This window comes from Acomys russatus, chromosome 12 (genome assembly GCF_903995435.1).
Source record: "Acomys russatus chromosome 12, mAcoRus1.1, whole genome shotgun sequence".
NCBI lineage: Eukaryota > Metazoa > Chordata > Mammalia > Rodentia > Muridae > Acomys > Acomys russatus.
In genome coordinates this window covers 9,586,421-9,605,736 of record NC_067148.1, presented here as the reverse complement: position 1 = coordinate 9,605,736, position 19,316 = coordinate 9,586,421, and the positions used below count along the sequence as shown (strand labels likewise).

The window sequence follows — 19,316 nt, the reverse complement described above, 5'->3', positions numbered from 1 at the left end:
CCTTTAATCCCAGCATTTGGCAGAGGCAGGTGAATCTCTCTGAGCCGAAGGCCAGCCTGGTCTAAGTAGTGGATACCAAGACAGCCAGGGCTAGACAGTGAGACAGGTGGGGGGATGGGTATTAATATCTTGGTGATTCTAAACTAACTCTGACTACAAACTACTCGTGTAAAATGGAATCGTTGTTGCATTTCCCCACACTGTGTACTGAGAAAAGCAGCATCTTCCATTCCCAGTTATCCCTAGCACTTCCCTCCAGTTACCCACTTGAGTCTTCTTCATGCCTCTGCAGAATTAAAAACCAAACCTCCTTAATGACCAGGGCAGAACGCATTTGGAGCTTCGGTTTTCTACTTGCGATTGGCAGACTTTGCTGAAACATCCTTACACCTCACAACAGCCTAGATAGTTAAACCCATGACATCTGCTGTACACTGCTGAGTTCACTGGGGATGGAGCATCTATGCTATTGCCTGCTAACTGATGACAACCCCGGTATGGCTGGCTAAGCCTCCTGGTAGCAACACACACAGAGAAGCAGCAAATGGTGCCTAGTGCTCAGCCCTACAGTGCAGTTGCGTCTGTTATCATGAACTATGAGTTGACACTGTTTAAGTGTGGTCAGCTCTTTCCTGTTAGGTTGCTCCTTGAATTCAAGGCAGCATTTTGGGCAGCCCAAAACTACACAAAAGCTAAGAAAAAGAAGCCAGTTCCGCCTTTACTCTGGTTAGTCTTTTTCTGTACTCAAAATAGTTATTGGCAAGTTAAGCTGGGGGCTTTGGTCCTGTCTACAGAAATAAGACACAAAACATGTAAGTTTAAAATGTGATTAACTGTTCCAGCTCTTAACTGTTACCCAAAGTGCTGTGTTCCTTGTTGGGAGCTCAGCAATCCTGGGCCTAAAGAGATGACTCAGTAAGTAACAGTGCTTGCCCTGCAAGCCTGGCAATCCAAGCTGATCCCCAGATCCCAGACAAAAGTAGTACCAGTGCCTATAATCCCCGCAGGCCCAGGAGGAGGCAGGGAGTGCAAACAGGAGACTCTCCAGAAAATACAAAGGCTAGCTCGCCTGGCTTACTCAGTAGTCAAGAGACTGACTCAAAGCAGGTAGGAAGGTCAGGACACACACCTCACCCGCCGTATTGCCTCTGTAGTACACAGACCTACACCCACGAGTACAAAGTCACGCCCTCCCGCCCCCCAACTCCCAACCGCCCCACACACTCCTGTTTTCGTTCTAACACACACAGAGACACAAAAGTAAATAAACTTTAAAACACAAGTTTAAGGTTACCAGCCCTATCCAAAGCTCCAGAAGCAGGGGCAGGACCACCTGTGCTTGCTCAACGTTTTAGGGGAAACTGAAGGCTTTTTTTCTACAATCTCTGCTCTTGGGTACCCCAATCTGACCCTAGTTCCTCCCCTACCTGCAAACTAGTGAAACTTTGCTGCAAAACACGTGTGGCTAAAGTCAAGACCACACCTATCTACAGATAACTCAGGTAAAAGACAAGCTAAGGACCCACCGAAGTTTCTAACACCCAGACCTACCATACGTTTCTTCAGCTGAACTATGGACAATGGGAAAGTGCCCTGAGGAGGCAATTATAAATTATAAAGCAGCAGTGTTCACTAGCCACGTCTTATCTCAGGAGCCTAGCCACCCCCATAGCTCAAGGCGACACCAGTGCAGTGCATTGCCACTACATACCTGGTAGAGGCAGGGCAGTCAGAGAGCCACAAAGCCGTCCCCACTATAGTCTTGTCTCTCACCTGAGTCGTGCTTTTATGAAGCCTACAGCGTGATCAGCTGATACCCACTCCAGTGTCAGACCTCCTAGGTCTAAAGAACTGTTGCAGTCACAGGTAGAACCTTGACCAAACCAAAACCCATTAAACAAATTCATGCTCAAGGGCGCAACTTGCAGCCTGTGCATTTACACACTCTGACACCAACTTCATGCTCTGCTAGCCTGCCTGCACCTATTAAAGCTCATAGGTTCTCAAGAAAAGTGTCTATTTAAAATCGATCAAAGCTGTGTCTACTCGCTGCTTCTACAGCCACAGGTTTTTCCAATTTGTAAAGCCTAACCTATCAGTTTGTTAGTAGAAGCCGCCTTGAAGTACACAATAATACCATTCACTATAACGTTCGTTACCTGCAACTTCTGTGACTTCGTAGCTAGAGGGCAGGAGCCTGGAGAGGGGAGACCTGTTGTTTGTTTGGCAGTACTTCGGACTGACCCCGGTACCCTCCATGTCTGTAAGTGGCTCCACCACTAAGCTCTCACAAGAGCCTCCATTTTCATTGCTTCCTAATGTGACAGCCCTTGAACCCTCCCCTGCACTGTGCTGTAATGCTGCCTCCCTGAGTATTTGGGGCAGGGGGCAGGGGGGGGTGCTATAAGATGTCACATAAAGTACTAACATTTCTGGATTAGGGACTCTTACACATCTCCTTGTTTGTTCCCTTCCTCTGGAAGTGGACACGGCCCCCCCAACCCCTCACCTTGGAAGTGCAAACTATCCAGTTAAATATAACTCTGCACTGGGCAATTCTGAACTGCTGTGTCCAGCCAGGCACAGGTGTGTACAACAAAGGCTATTCGTTTTACCTACCTTACTTATTATAGAAATCTGTCAGAGCTTCTTCCTCATCACCACAGGAGGAGGACCCAATTTACCACACTCTTCTCCTCAGAATACCCTGGCTGCTAGGCCACGTCTTTTCTGGTCTCCAGCCTCCTCGTGTCTAACAGCAGCTAGTTAAATGCCTTCAAACAGCAGTCTGCAAAAACGCCGACAGCAAGCCAAGCTCCACTGCACACAAGGAGGGACACCTATGGACGACACTGTGGGTCCATGGCACAAACACAGCCCTGCAGGAAGGGCTCAGCAGAGGAGGTTACACTCTTACTGGTTTTCTAAACATCTTCCTTTCAAGGAAAACATGCTACCCTGTACCACGACGCAGTCCTGAGAGACTGTCCCCATAAGTCTACCTTACTAATCCCAGCAGGTAACTAAAACATGCCAAAGTGGAGGCCGGGGATGACTGAAGACACAAAATGATACAAGGAGTCCAAAGGAACACTTGTGGAAATGATCCATCTTTCCAAGCAGTGTTTCCTAGCAACCTACAATCTGTCACTTGGCTAATTAACAGACACTAGAGCTGAATGGTGGCACTTAGAATACGTCTGGAGAAACTGTCAGCACAACTGTTTACCCCATGGCAAGCCCTTTCTGCTTGATACCATACTTAGAATGGATGTTCCAAAGCAAGCTCATTCCAAACTGTAGCCTAGCTGTTCCCCTAACATGAGATGACACTAGCCTGCCCTGTTCTAATCACTGCACTGATTGTTACTCAGCACCGTCCCTGGGTGCTCTTTTATAGCGCCTTGGAGAGGGCCCTGACTCCTTGACAGGCTGCAACACTGACAGTCTCCTCCCTTCAACATCACCTTCGATAAATTTAACCAAAGAGATCTAAATAAGGTACTTACAACCAAACTTTAATAACAAATTAAAAGAAGACTGGCACGGTGGTAAAACCTGTAATACCAGCACCTGAAAGGTTGAAGCAGGAAACTGAGAAATTTGAGGCAAGTTTGAACTACATAACGAAGCCTTGTCTCAAAGAGAAGTAACCAACAAAATTTACTTTGACATAAATATACTAATAACAATATTATATAATTTCTATATTGTATTACCTATCCTGATTGACCAAAATTAATCATAAGGTAATTTATATATATGGATAAATCAAAAATAGACTACTACCTTTTGAGGGCTTTATAGATGAAATATACATGTAACTGCTCCTGAAATTTAATATTTGTAATACAGTGTACCTCAAGAGCTTTATAGTTTTATCATACAACCTGTTACATTTACTTGTTAGCTTATTGTACAAGTTATTTTTAGTAGTTTTAAAATGAGAATTCTAGTATCTGTGTGTTGTTAAAATAACAGTGGTTCTAAAGTAATCCTTTATGAAAAAAAATGCCCAGTGTGGTGACACACACTTTTAATCTCAGCACTTGACAGGCAGAGGCAGGGGGATCTCTGTGAGTTCGAGACCAGCTTGGTCTACAAAGCAAGTTCCAGGATAACAAGTGCTACACACAGAGAAAACCCTGTCTCGAGAAACCAAAAAAGAAAACAAAAACAGTAAAAATTTAAAGGTCTGTTCATTTTGAAGGCTGATAGTAATTCTCCATCTTCTGAAGCCTCTTAAGAAGCTGAATGTGTGAGAGCAGCGCCACCTACTGGATGGAGTGCAGTATTACAAGGCACAACTGCTGGACTGACTGGTAAGCCAAAAAAAAAAAAAAAAAAAAAAAGTTTCTTTAACTGGAGACTCGCTGTGTTAAAGTAGGGCTAACCAGTAAAAAAACGGGTCAGAGACTTCCAACCGTGATTTCAGTTGAAGGAGGGCCCATGCTGAATTAAATTATCCTGAGGAGCAGAACGCCATCAGAGGTAGTGGACCACGGTTTGGAAGAAGGTACAATAGGAAGGAACAGTGTTATCAACTTGTTCCCACCTTCAACAGTCCTTCTCTTGGTGAACAAAGAACAGTGGTTAATGGCACAGAGAAATGAAAAGGGGTGGGCTAGTCAGTTGCACCTCTCTTTGCTTAAGGACAGACACAATGCTCATCTCTGATACAACATTTTCTAAATAAACACGACCTTAACTTTCCTTGAAAATGCAAAAAAAAAAACATGTGCTCTTTCACCATCAGCCAGTAAGAACTGAGTTCCTAAGTCCTATGAGCTTTCACTAGCCAAGTCCTGGATTGGTCCAGTCTTGGAAACAAAAGCCCAGTGTCAGGTCCCAACTTTCTCCCTTCAAAGGGGCATGGGTGTCCATAGAATCGAGGTAGGAAGTAGAGCTCTCCAAGGCCTCTCTCTGTGGCAGAGACCCCCAGTCTTGACAGCAGCTTGTCCGATAAGTTTGGAGTAACAGGCTGAAGCAAAGTTCCAAACACTCGCAAACACTCCAAGGCTACATGAAGCACGGTACCCAGCCAGGGAGCATCCGCAGGACTCTCCCAGGTCAGTTTCCACGGTGCGTGCCTTTGGATGAAGCCATTAGTTTGCCGAACACAGCTGGATACCGCCTCCAGAGCCTTATAGATCTGGAAGTCAGCATAGTAGCCCGATACCTGCTTGGGCAAAGTGGCCACCGCGCTTACGAGTGCATAGTCTTCTGCCTGCACACGAACTGTTGGCCCTGTTAACCCTGGCTCACTGGGGAAACAGGCAGCACAGAAAGATGGGTAGGTCCCAGAAGGGTTCATTCTGTGGGCAGTGCACCGGTTTAACAGCCCTCCTAAAGCATCTGCCAGCTCGGAGTCCAGCAATTTAACCACCTTTTCATCATAGTAGTCGCAGTCCCAGTTGGGAACTCCCTGCCGAAGCAGAAAGTAGCGAAAGCCATCCACAGTATACCGATCAAGGCAAGTCCTGGGATCCACCACGTTCCCCAAGCTCTTGGACATCTTTTGGCCACTCACCGTCCAGTGCGAGTGGACATAAATGCGATGTGGTGGCCTCAATCCGGCCCCTAGGAGAAGGGCAGGCCAGTATATCGCATGAAATTTGAGAATGTCCTTACCTATGATATGAGATGCGGCTGGCCACCAACACTTGAAATCTGCATCTGGGTAGCCAGCTACTGTAAGGTAGTTGACCAGGGCATCCAGCCACACATAGACAGTCTGCGAGTCGTCCCCGGGAACCGGAATCCCCCAGGGCAAGTGGCTACTCCTTCGAGAAACGGACAAATCCGGCAGCTCCTCCTCCAGCCACTGAAGGACTGCCTGGTGGAATGGCTCCGGGGTGATCGCCTGAGGGTTGTTTCGAAGCCACTGCTGGAGTGCTTCCCGAAACTGGGAAAGCCTGAAAATGTAATTTTCTTCCTTGGTCCAGGAGACAGGATGTCCGCTCTCGAGAGAGACAGTACGCGGATCCCCAGATGGACCCACCTGCCGAGTGACCTTGGCCTCTGGCAGGAAACACTCGTCCGAGGCGCAATACCACCCTTCATAGATTCCTTTGTAAAGCAGACCCCGAGCCTCCAGCACCCCCCAGAAGTGCTGCACCGCCACCCGGTGCCGAGCCTCCGTGGTGCGGATGAAGTCTGTGGAGGAGATGCCAGCCTCCCGGAAAAGCTGCTGGAACTGGGCGGACACTCGATCGCACAGCTCGATTGGGGCCAGGCCCGCGGTGGCTGCCGCCTGCTGGATCTTTAGGCCGTGCTCGTCCGTGCCGGTAGAAAACCGCGTGGACCCAGAGCGGGGAACACAGAGTCGACGGTGGCGGCAGAGGGCGTCGGCCAGCAGCGCAGAGTACAGGTGCCCGATGTGCGGCGCGGCGTTCACGTAGAAAATAGGTGTGGTGAAGTAGGCCCGCGCTTCTCGAGCGTCGCCGCTGGCGCTCGGTGAGCACGAACCGTAGCGGCGACAGCCGTGGCCGGCGCCGGCGCGTGCCAGCACCCGGAGAGCGCAGTGCCGCAGCATGGTGCCAGCCCGCCCCGACCCAGGAGCGGGTGTCCGGAGCACGTGAGAGAGCGCATGCGCAGCTGGACCGCACCGCAGCTTCCGGCCAGGAAGCCAATGACCGACGAGCGCTGGCCTCTGCGGTCCCGCCCACAGCACCTCCTCCGCCGGCTTCCTACGGCGCGCAAAGGCTGCCAGCCGGCGGGAGGTTTTGAGTGGTTGGCTCTCGGGTTACGCGTCAAGGCGGATGAGGGAAGAAGTGTTGTGCTCTGGGTCGTAGTTTTACACCTTGGTATCTGCTCTGGATCTGGACTGAGCTTGTTGGCAAGATTTTTTTTTAATTGAGGCATTTTCCCTAACTGGCATATTACAGGACACAAATCCAGCCTCTCCATAGACGATAGTCAAGTCTGAAAAACCATTTAAGTTTTATCAGAATTTTAATAAATCTGAAAGAAAGGAAAATAATTTCCTAGAGCACTTTAGGGAAGGAGAAGCAATAGAAAAAAGGAAATGCCTTATCTGAACATTTTTGCTAACCTTAAAGATTGATTTGAGAACTGATCCAGGGACTGCAGTGCGGTGTGACTTGGGGGGCAGATAAGGAAACATTAACTTTCAGGTTTATTGTACAAAACCACTTACAATTTTCTCCTCAAATAGACTTAAAGTTTTCCCAGGACAGAGCTTTTAGTATGGATTTATAATTTTTAGCAGGAGAGAATTTGGGAACCCAAAACTGGATTATTGATCTTTGGCTCCCAGCATATTTTCTCATCTACAACTGGCCTCCCTGCCCCCATTTAATTTAAACAATGTATACACACATATAATAAAGTGGGATGGAACACCTGTAAACCCTCACGCACCCTGGGTATTGTTGGTGGTTCGCAAAGGATTGTTGGGAACAAGCAAAAGAAAGTTAATTCTAAATATGACCATTTCATCTTCAGACTCCATTTAATCATAGGAAGAACTAAGTTAAAGGTCCCAGGCTCTAGGGGAGCTGGGGACTTCCACAATAGCTGAACAGCTCCTGTTGTAAGGAGATGTTGTCTGAGTCCAGCCATCTCAGGGACAACTTGTAAGGAGGCAATTGTCTTCAGTCCAGACATCTCAAGGACATCTTCTCCATCTTAGGGGCAGAATCAACTAAGTTACTGTTCTCAACCCGAGTGGGGGGCAGGGGGACAACACAGGACCTACTCCTGCCCTGATTGATGGAAACTCCCTTGCTCAACCCCTCATGGCAGATATGATTGGACAATGCTGTAGCCCACCCTGCTCCCCCTCGCTTTATGATCTCATCCTCGAAATATGCTGTACAACCTCCCTTCAGCAATGTAGCTCAGCTCCCAAGACTGTTCTGCGGCCCTGACCAATCAGAGGCTTGATTACAATAAATTTTTGTCACATGCATTGACCTGGTGTTTGAGTTAGGGTGATTCCCAAAGCAGCATGGGACACACCAGGAACTCTGTTAGACACGTACTCTGAGGCCCTTTCCCGACCTGCTAGGGCTGAAACTGGGGCCCCAGTCCAACCATCTCAGCCTTACTGAGCTCTCCAGTGCACATCAACAGTTAAGAAAGTTAAAGATGCCCTGCAGTTTAGATGTGTGTGCTGTTCCCCTCTCCACTCTCTTCCTCCCGTGAGTATTACCTGCCCTGAGCTTCCACTTGCACATTGGAATTTCTGTATAGCAACCATGCACTTAGGTAAAATTGTTGGCTGACGTTTAGCCACCTTTTTTTTTTTTTTTTAAGGTCAGTGCTACTTGTAGTCTCCATCTTACCTTTTTGATTCAACGTTGTGTTCCTAAGATGCAGCCACGTTGTTGATTCATTCAGACTTCTGCAGGGTGGGTGAGGACAGGCGGTGACCTGGACGTGCTTTCTGTGATGACTAAGAAGCTGTACTGGTGGAATGCTCTAGAGGAGTAGCCGAAGGGAGGCAAGCATCAACTGAGTAGTCTGTCTGCGTGCTCTGGTTGATCCACCGGTTTGCAAAAGGCGAGTAAAAGCAGATAAAAGTTAAACATTAGGGGTTAGGGCTCGCTAGTGGTCATGGTACTGGAAAGTAAATCTGCATACTACTAAAGAGAAAGCTAAACACCAACATGACTACCAACCCTTCCATCTACAGCGATGACCTGTCTGTGTGATACGCTGGTAAAAATAACGGCACAAAAGTTGTGGGAGTAACCAATCACTACCTGGTTGGATTTAGGAACCACCCTATGAAATGAAGCCCACTTCTCAGAGGGCCAAGAACCTGAGACTAGACAGGCCATGGACCGACAGGGAAACCAAATACTATTGTTCTGCTAAACAAACAATAACAATAAAATGACTCCTAACAACATTCTGCTCTCTACATAGGTCGGTGTCTCACTCAGCCACCATCAGCTAAGCTGCATCCTGCAGGAGATGAGAGCTAATACAGAGACCCACGCCTAGATAACGTGCAGAGACTGACGGACTGTGGAGCACTCAGTCCTAAACGGGATGTCTTCATCCGCCTCCTCCCATCGGGCCTTGGGGAGCTATGTGGAAAAGAAAGCAAAAAGATGGTAAGAGCCAGTGGGGGTGGGAGACACCAAGAAAACAGTGCCTTCCAGACAGGTCAGGACTGGTGCGTGTATGAACTCACAGAGGCTGAGGCAGCATGCACAGGGCCTACACAAATAGGGCCCTGATGGGATCCCAGTCTTGAAAGGGGACATGGACACAAGGTCACATCCGTAACCCATATGCTATTTCCAGTTGATAACCAATGGACTCTAATGGAGTCTTACTAGATATATAAATTACACTTAGGGGAGGCCCCATGCTCAGCAATAGATGGCCAACACAAAACAAACTCAATAATAGTCTCAGAGATGTTGTGTCTCACAATGCTTTGTTTGCTCGTTTTTTTGTTTTTTGTCGTTTGTTTTTTCTGAGATAGGGTTTCTCTGTGTAACCCTGACTGTCCTGGACTTGCTTTATAGACGAGGCTGGCCTCGAACTCACAGTGATCCACCTGCCTCTGCCTCCCAAGTGCTGGGATTAAAGGTGTGCTCCACCACCCTCTGGCTTGTTTGCTCATTTTTACCTTATTTTTTTGTTTGTTTTGGCTTTTTGGTTTTTTTTTTTTTTTTCACTATTATAGTTTCCAATTTTGTGTTTTATGGTGTGTGTGTGTGTGTGTGTGTGTGTGTGTGTGTGTGTGTGTGTATGTGTGTATGTGTGCGCACGCATCCTGATTTGGTTTTGGGGTTTTTTTTTTTCTGTTTCCTTTGTTTTATTCTGGCTGCTAAATGGCATGTTTGCTTTCTAAAAAGAAAGAAGGGTGAAATTGAATAGGTGGGAGGTTGGGAGAAGATAAGGGAGGGAAAACTGTGATCAGAATGTACAATATGAAAACTTTGTTTCCAATAAAATAGAAAGGAAAAAATAGAAAACATGGGGAATTGAATAAGACAAACCTAATTGACAAATCAGGTTCTCCATCAACTCTTTCTGTAATTTCCATTGCCAGCAAGTCAGTGCTTCCGCACAGGAGCATGCTACTTGTCCTGGTCTGTTTTCTATTGTCATGATGATTTAAAAAAAAAAAAAAAACGGGAAGGAAAGGATTTATTATAGATTACTCTTTTTTTTTTTTTTTTTTTTTTTTTTTTTTTTTTTAAGAAGCTGGGCATGGTGGTACATGCCTTTGTTTTTGTTTTTTGTTTTTTTAATATTTATTTATTTATTATGTATACAGCACTCTGCCTGCAGGCCAGACGAGGACATCAGATCTCATTACAGATGGTTATAAGCCACCATGTGGTTGCTGGGAATTGAACTCAGGACCTTTGGAAGAGCAGCCAGCAGAAGCTGCTTTTAGCCTCTGAGCCATCTCTCCAGCCCCCTATAGATTACTCTTTATAGTCCATCATGAAGGAGCTCAAGGCAGGGACATGGAGGCAGGCACTGAAGCAGAAGCCGTGGTGGAGCGCTGCTACCTGGCTTGGTGTCATGGCTTGCCCAGGGCAACACTGCCCACATGGCCTGGGCCCTCCCACGACAATCACTAATTAAGAAAATGGCCAGCAGACTTGCCTACAATCTGATGGAAGCATTTTCTGAGTTGGCGTTCCCTCTTCCTAAATGACTCTAGCTTATATCAAATTGACAACAACTTTTGGAGCACACTTCTCTTCTCCAGTCTTGTAAATGAAATAACCAGATGCCCTGAGGCTCTCCTTCGAGGGGTAACAGTGTGCCCTGAGGGAAACAGTTCACGTGCACAAGCAGCTCAGGGTTGGGGCTGTCAGAACAGCATCACTATTTGCATGCTCAGATGTCTCTTGCTACCTGGAATCTCTCTTCCTGTGTAGCTGGGAAGGAAACTGCTGGATCATAAAGAGCTGCCAATGTTCCACCTCACAAGAGAATGCCAAGCTTCTTCCATCACAGGTAAATACATTTACACTCTTTTTTTTTTTTTTTTTTTTTTTTTTTTTAGGGATTTATTTATTTATCATGTATACCGTGCTCTGCCTGCCAGAAGACGGCATGAGATCACATTATAGATGGTTGTGAGCCACCATGTGGTTGCTGGGAATTGAACTCAGGACTTCTGGAAGAGCAGTCGGTGCTCTTAACCTCTGAGCCATCTCTCCAGCCCAAGTTTACACTCTTATAAGCAACATTTCCTTGAAAGAATTCAGTGTTTGATGTTATGTGTTTTCATTTTGGCCAGTCAAATGGGCACAGAGTTCCATCACTAATGTTCACAATATCCAAAAATGCGAAAACGCTCCAGAGCCCATCGTCGGATGAGTAATTAAGTATTGTATGTCCATAAAGTGCTTTCTCTAGGGTGACTTTCCCCAAGGTTAGCTGTCCCAGCCCATGTTTTTCCATCTCGACTTCCTCAGTTTCTTTCTTCAGTGCTTTAAAGTTTTCATTGTCGCAGTCTTCTTTGTCCTTGCTTAGGTTTATTTAATTCAAGGGAAGACGTGCAGGCTATTGTTTTCCCGATCGCTTGCTCAATACGTTTGTCATTGGCATAGATGGCAGCTCCTGGTTTGTGTCTGTGTTGATTTTGTTCTTGGCCACTCTGCTGAAAGTGTTTTTGGGTTTTGGTTTGTTTTGTTTTGTTTTGTTTTGTTTTTCCTTGAGACTGTGTTTCTCTGTGTAACCCTGGCTGTCCTGGAACTTGCTCTGTAGACCAGGCTAGCCTCAAACTTAGAGAGATCCCTGCCTCTGCCTCCTGAGTGCTGGGATTAAAGGTGTGCGCCACCATGCCAGCTAGAGTATTTAGAGTTTCTGATGTATTGAATCATGTTATCTGTAAGTTAGAGATATTTTGACTTCGTCCTTTCATATTGGTATCTCTTTTTATTTTTTTAATAATTTGTTTTATGTGCATTGGTGTTTTGCCTGCATGTATGTCTGTGTGAGGATATCAGATATTGGAGTTACAGGCTTTGGTTATGACCTGCTGTGTGGGTGCTGGGAATCAAACCTGGGTCCTCTAGAAGAGCAGTCAGTGCTCTTAGCCGCTGAGCCATCCCTCTAGGCCAGCTTATTTTTTATTGTGTTTTCTCTTATCACTCTAGCTAAGCGTTCAGTGCTATATTGAGTAAGGGTGGAGAAAGTGAATCTCTCAGCATGATTGTAATAGGAATGTTTTAATTTTTCCTCATTTGATATAATATTCACCAGAGGTTTATCATATGTAGCCTTTATTATGTTGAGCTATGTCCCTTCTATTCCTAGTTTCTTTGGGACTTTTTAAATTTTATTTATATATTTGTTCACTTTACATCCTGATGATAGCCCCTCTTCCTCCTCTCCCCCCAGCCCCACCCTTCCTCTCCTCAGGACTTTTAACATGGAGGGGTGATGGATCTTATCAAAACCTTTTTCTGCATCTATCAAAATGATCATATGATTTCTGTCCTTGAGCACATTTATCAAATTCATAACATTTATTGATGTACAGGTGTTGAAGCATCCCTAAGATGCTTCCTGCTTTTTCGTTCTATTATATTTTTTATTAAAATATAATTATATCATTCCCCGCTCCTTCTCTTTCCTCCAACCCTTCCCACGTCTCTCTCAATCCCTCTCAAGTTTATGGGATCTTTCTTTGTATTGCTGTTACACACCTGTGTGCATAAGCATGTATGTGTAATGTATTAAACTATATTACACTATATTGTATATAGTGCACATAACCCATTGTGTCCATTGAGTGTTGCCTGCATGGGTGTTTTCAGCGTTGGTCACTTGGGCATTGGGTAACCATTTAGGGGCTCATCCCTGGGGAAGACTTAACTCTTCCTCTTTCAGCAGTTCAGTTGCCTGTGGCTCCTCATCTAGAGGTGGGACCCCATGAGATTCCCCAAACACTGAGATGCCAGACATTGGCCTCTTTCTTCAGGTCCTGTTTAAGGAACCGTATTGTCATCCAGACAGTGGTAATAGCACACACCCTTGATCCCAGCACTCAGAAGGCAAAGGCAGGTGGATCTCCAAGTTCAAGACCAGCCTGGCCTACAGAGTGAGTTCCAGGACAGGCAGGGATCCACAGAGAAACCCTGTCTCAAACACACACACATACACACACACACACACACACACACACACACACACACAGAGTAACAACAATTATTATTGCGTAATAATACATAATAGTAACTATACATAATGGTAAAAAGGCGCTATTTAAAGCATCTTCCACAGGCTGTACCAGTGACAACATATCTGATATGAAAATGGATGTCCTTTGATCCCATTTGGTTATTTGTTTATCACCAACAAAGTAAAATCTAAGTTCTATCTGTATAGCACTCAGCACCCACTACAGCGTACCCCTTTCCTCATTCCCAGTTTAGATTTTTTCTTTCATGTTTTATGTTCTGTTAATCAACGGCTCATGTTGCTCACACGTGCAATGCTATTTGACAACTCTGGCCTTAGCTATGTGCTTCCCTTCTCCAGGCACATGCTCCCACGCCCCTGTGCCAGTCCATATGCACTCATCCTTGAGAACTCATCCATATGCTCCGCTAGGGGACAAACCCTGTTTAGTCATCTTTGCACCCACTGGTTTTTTTTTTTAAGATTTATTTATTTATTATTATGTATACAATGCTCTGCCTGAATGTACACCTGCATCCAGAGGAGGGCATCAGATCTCATTATAGATGGTTGTGAGGACCTCTGGAAGAGCAGTCAGTGCTCTTAACTGCTGAGCCATCTCTCGAGCCCCCACTGGTTTTTGAATGCCTGCAAATGGTGGCACTTGATGAGCTTGATGGGTATTTAACGATTTTCCAGGCACTGTGACTGGCACTGCTGACCAGCGGAGATGCCACTGTCGCTCTGTGATAGCACAATAGTCTACAAAGAGCATGTGAACTGAGGTAAGCAGGAATCTCTATAAATAGCCAGATGAGTCCCTCGCTCGGCCTACTGTGTGACTCATCTAACTTACCCAGAATTCCCTTCTCTTGACCATGGCCACCCTTGAACATGAAGACTACGGGATGGTCTCCTATACAAAGCATTTTTGAGAAGTGAGATACTTAGAGGGAAGTAGACAGAGGGACGAGACAAAAGAGGACAGTGATCTGGCTGCCAGCTAAACAATCCACACGTGCTCCCCTTATGGGTTTTCCTGTGTGTGCACACTTAATTGGACTGAAATTTTTCTGCAGACTGGCATTCTTCAGGTTCTCAAAGATCAGGATTTTATTTTTGCAAGTAGTGAGAATGGCGCCAAAATCACTTCTTTCCTGTCACGGCTGCCAGCCCTGTCTTCTAGGTGCACATGTTGACAAATGCATTGCTCTCTGCAGGCAGAGCGCTGAGACAGAATACGAGGTTATCTCTCGGCCTTTGAAACCATCCTGTGGCAGAAGAACCACTAGGGACGTTTTAAGAGGGAAAGAAACTGGTGACCAAAGAAAGTAACTTGCGAGAGCATGGCTGTGGTGAGCAGGAAAAGTCTGCACCCAAGCAGTCCGCTTCCAGGACTCAGAAGCACACAGCACTGTGGACCTGGGCGTGACACAGCACAGCAAACATGCATTGCAATGGCTCCTCAAAAATTATTCTTGACCTTGGGTAAACTATAAGACTGAATGAGTCAAGTTATCTACATTTAAATTTTTTTTTTTTTTTAACCTAAGGCTTTTTGAGACCTGTAGTAATGTCAGTGACTACTGTAAGTCCTCTAATCCAGGCATTTCAAACCATGGGTGCTGAGCTGGACAGACCTGAGCACGCTGGCTGCTCCTAAGCTATGGTCCCAGCATTCACATGGTGCTTGACAACCATTTGTTACTCTGGGTCCAAAGGATCTGACCCTCTTCTGGTGGCCAAGGACCCCTGCCCACATGTAGGGAACCACACACATGCCCAAAAGTAAGTAAAATAATAAGCCAAGAATGTTGGAGCAACTAATCTCTCCTGTAACTGCCCCGTCTCTTCAATTATGTAAAGAATTTTTTCTTGTTAACTATTTTTTCTTTTTTATTGGCAATTGATAATTGAATAAAATAAAATAAAAAATAAATGATAGTAACATTTCTATACATGTATACAACATACTTTGACCATATTCACTCTGTTATCCTCTTCCTCAAATCTTTTTATGAAAATGTCTTATTTTTTATGCTTTTCCCCCTTGGTTTTAATCAGCACATTTTTCCAAGAAACTCTACGCGGAAAGAAATGCTCAAAAGTTCTACCTAGGTCTAAAGTACTTTGCTTCTTTTCTCTCCTTCTTTCCACTGTTCTGTTGGATTCCAGAGTTTCCTCAGAAAGCTCACTTCCTCTCTGGAACTAATTGTGTTTCCAGCCACGTTGAGAACCAATCTCTCAGTCTCTTGTCTCTCTGTCTCTGTCTCTGTCTCTGTCTCTGTGTCTGTCTGTCTGTCTGTCTGTCTGTCTGTCTCTCTCTCTCTCTCTCTCTCTCTCTCTCTCTCTCTCTCTCTCTCTCTCTCTCTCTCTCTCTCTCCACCCCCTCTTCCTCCCTCCCTTCCTCTCTCCTCCCCCCTCCCTTTTGCTCCCTTACTAGAGAAGCAGGGAAGAGAGAGCTCCCACACTGGACAGACCAGAGAAAACAGAACGAACCGCATCACTTTGACTGACTCTATCTTCTATCTGTAGCTAATTTACACCCGAGTTGCACTTTTGCCTTAATTCCGTCTCTGGACAGCCCTTCTCCATTCAGCCAACTGGGTGAGACAAAGCCTTGTCGGTGCCCCGAGCGGCAGAACTCTGGTAGGGGGCTGGCTGGCTGTAAATTGACGTGGCATGGAAATTCTCCGCTAAGTTGCAGCAGCTTGCGAGGAGGCTCCTCGAAGCTCCAGCCCAGCCTCCCGAAGCTGGGCTAAACCATGGGCTCCGTGGCCTTACAGAAGAATGGATGAAGTCCCCAGCGTCTCTTCTTGGACCCGCCGCTTTCTTGCTGGCTACCTATCATTTCGCTGAAAACCAAATCGAAGAAGTTAAGTCTAAACTTTGTTTTTCGCAGCTTAAACAACAGGAGTGGCTGCTGTCGCTCCTCTGGCTCTTCCCTGCAATCTAACTCCTTGCAGACTTTGCCATGGGGTGCGGACTGAGGAAGCTGGAAGACCCGGACGAAAGCAGCCCTGGAAAAATATTTTCTACCCTGAAGAGACCGCAAGTGGAGACAAAGACGGAATTTGCTTATGAGTATGCACTGCTGGATTTTACTTTACAAGGTACTGCATATTTCTATTGTAGTTATTATCTGTTTCCAAAATAAGGGAATACTAATGTTTTGAAGTGTGGACCTGTGGATTCTTAAGCTTTTTTTTTTTTTTTTTTTTTTTTCATAATGAAATTGCTTGGTCCGTCTAACAATGACGCTTTGTTTTTCAGTTATATTTGGGGAGACTTTTGTTTTGTTGTTTGTTTTGGTTGTTCTTTTTTTAACTTGGCTAATGTGTATAATACAAAATTAGTAAAATTCTTAGAAATGTTCCTTTCATTTTTAAAGCAAATAGGACAAATGATTGATTTCTAGGCCAAATTGCTGTAGCCTTAATGACAGCTTGTGTCTTGAAAAAATTTGAAAGGCAAGGGCTGCAGGCTATGGGCAGGGCTCCTTGTATGTATTGTGGAAAACTTCGCTGAGGTGGCCAGTGTGTTGAGTTGTGTGGTCCTGTTGTTCATATGATACATTCGACCAAACTAAAGATGAAAAAAAGTAGTTGTTTTTGTTTTTGTTTTTGTTTTAAGGGGTAAAGTAGCCTACTGGAAGACACTGCCTCTGCTGGGTGCTCCATCCCGGACAGAGAAACTCTGTTCCAAAAAGTTGGAAACACAAACAAACAAGGCCAGCTGGCAGCTCTGGGAAGGGACTGACCCAAGGCTTTGCCTCCCTTCTTGGGGAACCGCTGAATACTGTCACAGACCCTGAAACACACACAGGCACAGAACAGTGCTTAAAACTTACTGCATCTTTAGTTATGATGTGCTAAAACAAGAGAAAGAACTGAAATTCAAAGAAACTTGCTTGCTGAGTTTCCCAAATACTAGTCTTAAGTTCTAATTGCAAGGCTAATTTTAATTCTCTCAAGCCATACATTTCATTACTTAATAGAGATTATACTAACTAAACTAAATTCTCCAAATAGATATTGCTTTTAGTCTTCTCCACCATCTCCACCCCCTCCCTTTTTTTTTTTTTTTTTTTTTTTTTTTTTTTTTTTTTTTTGGTTTGCTCTGAAAACAGTGCATCTTTGTGCACAAAGCAAGAGCAGCCCATTTTTCTTTGTTAAAAAATTGAGCTGGCCAGCAAGCAAAATTCAGAGACACATAAGATCAATGCCTGTGCCTCGAATATATTCACCAATTATTTTGACCTAAAGATCTAAGTGACGATGAGGCTACCAAAAGAAAAAAAAGTTAATATTCGCAATTTTATTTTTTGTTGTGTGAATTTAAAGTGGATTAAGTTGATGCTGGTGGAAAAATAGCCAAATAATCATGAATTTTTACGTGCCTTTTTAAAAAAAAAAAAAAAAGTCATTTGAGAAAAAAAATCCTTGGGCCAGGGTGCTTCTACCGTGGAGATTCACTCTGTTGCTTTTCCTTATCAGTACAGATTGGCTTGCTGATAAATGCAGAGAATGCAGAAGCAAGCCCTTCATGGCGCTTAGGCCAGAACCAAATTCACCTCACACACGCTCACCTGAGGGCTGTAGAACTTCAAGGGCTGTCAAAGTTTTCTGATTCAGACCGTTCTAAAATGTTAGCACCTCCAACAAACTTGTATAAGTTCGATTACCTTTGGACCGAGAATATGCGCAGCTTTTGTTCAACAGTCATTTTGGTTTTGTTAACAGAAACCTTTTCTGCGTGAAAGGAGTATAATTCCCACCTTCCACTCTAGACGCTGCAAAGGGCAATCCCACCGTGAAGCACCAGCGCCTCTGCTGTGTGCCCCCTAACTCGAGCACCAGCACCTCTGCTGTGTGCCCCCTAACTCGAGCACCAGCGCCTCTGCTGTGTGCCCCCTAACTCGAGCATCAGCGCCTCTGCTGTGTGCCCCCTAACTCGAGCGCCAGCGCCTCTGCTGTGTGCCCCCTAACTCGAGCGCCGTGTCTTTCCGCAGCATCTGCTCCCCATTTGCTGCAGGCGCCTGGTCTCCGGCCCCATTTCTTCCCGGTTCTCCCACATATTCTTGTTTGGGGTTTTTGTTCGACCGACCGTTTGTTTTGGTCTTGCCTGCGCCTTTGCTTCAGAAGCCAGGATGCTGTGTCCCAGCCCGGCTCCGCCCCCTCTTCCAGGCGCAGTTTCCCTGCCTCTCTCCTCCCAGTCTTTGACAGCCACCTGCCTGCCACTCCAGTGTCTATGAGAGTGAGTCTGGGTGGGCTAACACATGCCAGCCTTCTGCTTGGCACAGGCCATCCCTTCCTGGGATTTCTGGGAAGACAAATGAATGGTGGCTGCTCCTGGCTGCCAGACTTACCACACAGAGAGAAACCTAGGCGGAAACAAGATGGCCTGGTGACAGCTGTGTGTGTCTCAATGAGCCCGTCCCTTACTCTCCTCATTTTTTTTGTTTTTTGTTTTTTCTTTTCTTTTCCTAAATGGAAGTCATAGAACAGAGAATAAAGTTTAAAGAGGAGGAGACTTCCAAGTCCCTATGTTTTGTTGCAATTTATCTTTTATTTAAATATATTTTATTAATTTATTCATATTACATCTCAATTCTTATCCCATCCCTTGTATCCTCCCATTCCTCCCTCCCTTCTTCACCCTACTCCCCTCTCCCCTATGACTGTGACTGAGGGGGACCTCCTCCCCCTGTATATGCTCATAGGGTATCAAGTCTCCTCATGGTAGCCTGCTATCCTTCCTCTGAGTGCCACCAGGTCTCCCCATCCAGGGGACGTGGTCAAATATGAGGCACCAGAGTTCATGTGAAAGTCAGACCCCACTCTCCACTCAACTGTGGAGAATGTCCTGTCCATTGGCTAGATCTGGGTAGGGGTTCGAAGTTTACTGGCATGTCCCATGAATGTCTTCACTTATCAGGAAAGTGAGACAGAGGGGAGGACATCCTACTGTGACTCTAGGTGAGAGAAGGACGGGAGAGTGGGGAAATAGAAGGATCCAGAGGGTCCTAGAAACCTACAAGAACATTGTGACAGGCGGATCTGGGCCCAGGGGTCCTGCTCAAACTGTTGCAATTTATCTTGAACAAGTTTTTTATTTACCTTTCAGTTCTACCTTTCTCCCCTTCCCAGTCACTTTATTGCAAGTCCTGCTGCACCAAGCTG

The 19,316-nt window shown here is 45.6% G+C and overlaps 2 protein-coding genes across 2 annotated transcripts in view; one reads left to right on the top strand and one right to left on the bottom strand.

The window, feature by feature from the left end:
* Positions 1-4,563: 4,563 nt before the first annotated feature.
* Mars2 (methionyl-tRNA synthetase 2, mitochondrial) lies at positions 4,564-6,544 on the bottom strand. The gene has a single exon (XM_051153832.1). It carries the CDS (start codon positions 6,533-6,535, stop codon positions 4,775-4,777), a length of 1,761 nt encoding a protein of 586 aa, XP_051009789.1. The 5' UTR covers positions 6,536-6,544; the 3' UTR covers positions 4,564-4,774.
* An 8,996-nt stretch (positions 6,545-15,540) lies between these two features.
* The window catches only part of Rftn2 (raftlin family member 2), a 56,620-nt gene continuing 52,844 nt past the window's right edge, over positions 15,541-19,316 (top strand). The window contains exon 1 of the mRNA XM_051153831.1: positions 15,541-16,247. Within this exon, the coding sequence (XP_051009788.1) occupies positions 16,109-16,247 (139 nt within the window). The 5' untranslated portion in view covers positions 15,541-16,108. The remainder of the gene's footprint in view (positions 16,248-19,316) is intronic.

Bases quoted from the DNA above. Each gene is read 5' to 3' on its own strand.
- Mars2 (XM_051153832.1), bottom strand. From the start codon at position 6,535: ATGCTGCGGCACTGCGCTCTCCGGGTGCTGGCACGCGCCGGCGCCGGC.